At 56.0% G+C, this 4,554-nt stretch overlaps 1 protein-coding gene across 1 annotated transcript; it reads left to right on the forward strand.

Annotated features, from left to right (window-relative positions):
• Positions 1 to 326: 326 nt before the first annotated feature.
• On the forward strand, positions 327 to 3,964 carry LOC121929193 (protein mono-ADP-ribosyltransferase PARP10-like; the record flags this gene model as incomplete). Its single annotated transcript, XM_042464500.1, has 2 exons — positions 327 to 555; positions 3,719 to 3,964. Coding segments are annotated over exons 1-2 (424 nt in total), but the record flags the coding sequence as incomplete, so codon positions are not given.
• Between the last annotated feature and the right edge of the window lie 590 nt (positions 3,965 to 4,554).

Raw genomic sequence — 4,554 nt, forward strand, 5'->3', positions numbered from 1 at the left:
ATATTGGGGGGGGGATGATCGATAGTATTTATTGCTTTTTGAATGCATTTGGTAGTGTATGATGGCCAGTGATGGGGTGGGCTACCAAGAATCCGGATTATGGCTATGATTGTTGGTTGCAACGTCTTCTGCAATGATGTCATGGGCCAGCTTCCCTTGGCCGAGTGCTAGCCTTCCTCCTCCTCCTCCAGGCAGAGGAGGGGGCGCGGGGGGGGCTGTCCCTTCCGCAGAGGCCTGCTGGGCCTTGATACCTCCCAGGGGCTTTCCCCCGTCCAGGGGGCGGCCCGGGGCGGGGCCAAGGCGGGGCCCCTCCCCTCTCTCCCTGGCTGGCTCTGGCTTTCGCTTTCGCTCCTGGAGCAAAGGGAGGAGGAGGAGGGATGGCCGAGGGGGCTCCGGCGGGGGAGGGCTGGCTGGGGGTCTCGGGGGTCCCCCCGGAGCTGCCCTCGGAGCTGCTGGTGCTCTACTTCGAGAACCGGCGTCGCTCGGGCGGGGGCCCCGTCGAGAGCTGTCGGAGGAGCGGGAGCCGCGCCAGGCTGGCCTTTCGACGCCCGGAAGGTGGGTTCCAGGCAGGGAGGCCGCGACTCCGGGAATGGCCCGGTTTGGCCCCGCGTTTCAGCCTTCTGGCTCAAGGCTCTGGAATTCTGGGAGTCGGAGTAGCCTTGAGTCCGGCGGAGTGAAAGCGGGGCCAAAGCGGGGTTTTCCTCCAGGGCGGATGCCCCCTGAGACTTCCTTCCTCGGGTGCCTTTCGGGGAGCCGGGAGCCCTCTTGGCTTGGAGGAGGGTCTTCTTGGGGGGCTCTGTGGCCGTGTTTGGGGGGACCTTTCACCGGCCTCATCTTTGGCCTCTTCAGGGGAAGCTGCCCTGGAAGGGAGTGTGGCATATATACATCTACATCTACCTACAGCCTGTTAGTTGAGAGTAAGAGACGTACATTAAAACCCGGAGGAGGGAAGACAAGCAGCCCCCCAAAGGGAAGGCCTTTTCCCCCCGGCATCAAAGGACCATCGGCAGACTAACCAAGAACACCCAGCGAATGGCGGCCGACACGGGAGTTGACCGCCTTCGGTGCAGCTGCGGACAAGTCCACGCAGGGATCGCCAGCGCAGCGTCCCAACGCGGATCAAGGGCCACGAGAGCCAGGAAACCCACACGCCACAAACCCCCCCCCCGGCATAAAAGGCTGCTTGTTTTCCAATGGTCTTAGGCGACCCCCATGAAAGAAGGGTCCCGACCCACAGGTTGGGAGCCACTGACATAGACTAACATGGAAATCGCTTCCTCTCAGCCAAGGGTCACACAGTATACACCCCCCCCCCACTCTCTTCCATGCCAGCGTTCTCTGACGATGCCAACCTCAGATGCAGGCGAAACACCAGGAATAAACTCTTCTAGAACATGGCCTTCACATAACCCGAAAAACCCACGAAAACACTATGGATGCCAGCCATGAAGCCTTTGGACGTCACACGCTTCTTTTTGCCGGAGAGACTTCCTCTCTAGGCATCTCCAGGTCCCCAGTGCAACTCTCTGGTCAACATCTGCCAGAAATTGGTCATCGACTCATGCTGGAGGAGCTACAAATGCCTAGAGAAGTGTTTTCCCCAGGAACGTCTAAGCCAGTGATTCCCAAGCTCTGAGCCTCCCAGAATCCCAGACCATTGGCCAAGATGGCTAAGCCTTCTGGGATCTGAAGTCCAAAGGCCTGGAGGACCAGAGTTTGGGAATCACTGCTATGGCTCCTCCAGTGGCTGATCATTGAATCATGCTGGAGGACCTACAAATGCCCAGAGAAGGGCTCTCTCTAGGAAGGTCTAGGTTCTCCAGCACAACTCTATGGCCAGGTTCCGGCAGAGTTGCCCTGGAGGACCTAGAGATTCCTAGAGAGGACATCATACTAATCAAACCCACAAATAATGAAATCCACAGAAGTCAAAGCCACAAATGTGGAGGGCCAGCAGTAGACTTTAATCCACAAAAGCTCCTGCTGCCAACTTCTTTTGGTATGTAGAGAGGTTTTGTAGGACCTTTGAGACTCGCCAAAAGAACGAAGTTGGCAGCATGAGCTTCCCTAGACTTCGGTCTACTTCTCCACCAAATGCCTACGAAAAACAATAATGCTGGGAAAACCTATAGGAAAGCACTAATGTTGGGAAAGTGGAGGAGGGAGAGAGGGAGACCCCAGGCCAGGCTCCATCCAAGGGCTGGAGGGCGGAGGGGGGTCTCAGGGGTCTGCCATCCACAGGGTCACTGTTGGACCAGGCCCACTTGAGGGCAGCTAACAGGGAACCAGTCTGGCGTAGTGGTTTGGTCATTGGACTATAACTCCAGAGACTGGGGTTCGAATTTTCGGGGCTCAGCCATGTAAACCCACTGGGTGACCTTAGGCAAGTCACACTCTCTCAGCCTCAGAGGATGGCCATGGCAACCCCCCCCCCCCCCCGAAGCAACTTGCCAAGAAAGCCCCATGATAGGTTAGCCTTAGGGTCAACATAAGCCCAAAAGGATGTGAAGGCATGCAACAACAAGACAAATACTTGCATGTGTGAAGTCAAGGGCTTTCACGGCCGACAGCCATAGTTTTTTGTGGGTTTCTCAGGCTGTGAGGCCATGTTCTAGAAGAGTTTGTTCCTGATGTTTTGCCAACATTCTCTGAAGATGCCAGTAGCCACAGATGCTGGCGAAACGTCAGGAACAAACTCTTCCAGAACACGGCCATATAGTCCAAAAATCCCACAATAAGTTATTTCCATGTGTGTGTTTTCCCACTTTCCCAGGGGCCTTTTGCCCCTAACCCCAGCAAATGTGGAGGGCCCACTGTATTTCCCTGCCAGCAGAAAGGCCGCGAGGGCCACCCGGCCTCCTGTGGCAAGGACTCCCAGAGGTTGGGAGCGGCCACCAAGAAGGCCCTGCCTGCCTTGTCTGCCCCAGAGATGCCTGGGATGGCGGTGGGACCGAGAGAAAGCCTTCCCCTGAAGAGCTTGGAACCCAGGCAAGCTCATTTAGGGAGATGGGTTCATCACTGCGCCGTGGTTTTGGGGGGCTTGTGACTTGGCTTCCTCTTGACCGATCCCCCACCTGCTTGGCTTGGGACTTGTGTGGATCAGGGCCCTGGAGCTGTCCCACAGAGCCCCTGTTGCATCCTTTCCCCAAAGTCCAGATTGGTGTGGGAGGATTGTGGGGGGGGGGTTATGCTGGAGGTCCATGGGGAGGACTGTGGGGGGAGTGCTAGTTTATCCACTTCTCCTGATTTATGAGGAGGCACAGTGGTTCAGTGCCAGTCCTGCAGCCACAGGGTTCTGAGTTCGATCCCAGGCAGGGCTCCAAGGTCCACTCAGCCTTCCATCCTTTCGTAGGTCAGTAAAATGAGGACCCAGCTTATTGGGGGCAATTGGCTTACAGATTGTAAACCACTTAGAGCAGCGGTTCTCAACTTGTGGGTCGTCACCCCTTTGGGGGTCAAACGTCCCTTTCACAGGGGTCACCTAGGGCCATTGGAAAATACATATTTCCAATGGTCTTAGCAACCAAGAAGAAAATAATTTTATGGTTGCAGGTCACCACAAAATGAGTATCTGTATTAAAGGGTTGCAGCATTAGGAAGACTGAGAACCACTGACTTAGAGAGTGTTGAGTTCACTGGTAAGTGGTATAGAAATGGAATTGCTATTGCTATTTGAAGGGGTGATTTCACACTCTCCCCCTCATTCTCCCCCTTCCAGATGCAGAGAGGGTCCTCTCCAGAGCTGAGCATGTCCTGCAAGGCGCCCGCCTGGAGGTCCATCCGGCAGCCCCTCGGGATTATGGGAAGGTGGTCCTGCAGGGCCTGAGCCCCCACAGCAGCCAGGACCTGGTGGAGCTCTACGTGGAGCACATGCTGCACTGCGATCGGGGTGACTACACTCTCTTCCGGAGCCCCGCCGGGGACCAGGCCCTGGTGCAGCTGCAGGGGCCACTCAGCCGCAAAGGTAAGGAGGGGCAAGGGACCCTTCCCTGCACTGTGGGGGCAACTCCAGGTGGGTGCGTGCCCCCCCAATGCTCCAAGACACATTGGGGGGGGTCGGTGGAATCAAAGAATCATAGAGTTGGAAGGACCACTGGGCCATCCAGTCCAACCCCCTCTTCTGCCTGCAGGAAATCCAAATCAAGCATCCCTGACAATGGCCATCCAGCCTCTGTTTAAAGACTCCAGGAAGGGAGACTCCATCACCCTCCGAGGAAGGAGTGCATTCCCTGTCGAAACGCCTTACTTCACGGAAGTTCCTCCTAATGTTCAGGTGGAATCTCTTTTCCTGGGCTTGATCCATTGTTCCGGGTCTGTTCTCTGGGCAGCAAAAAACAAGCTTGCTCCCTCTTCAACATGACAGGCTCATCAAATCACCTCTTAACCTTCTTTTCTCCAGGCTAAAACATCCCCAGCTCCCTAAATCCCTTCCTCATAGGGTCATGGTTCCCGGACCCTTCACCATTTTTGTTCCCCTCCTTTGGACCCCTGGCTCCAGTTTCTCAATGTCCTTTCTGAATTGTGGTGCCCAGAACTGGACACCATCTTAGGTGG

The sequence above is a fragment of the Sceloporus undulatus genome, chromosome 4, assembly GCF_019175285.1.
Source record: "Sceloporus undulatus isolate JIND9_A2432 ecotype Alabama chromosome 4, SceUnd_v1.1, whole genome shotgun sequence".
Classification (NCBI taxonomy): domain Eukaryota; kingdom Metazoa; phylum Chordata; class Lepidosauria; order Squamata; family Phrynosomatidae; genus Sceloporus; species Sceloporus undulatus.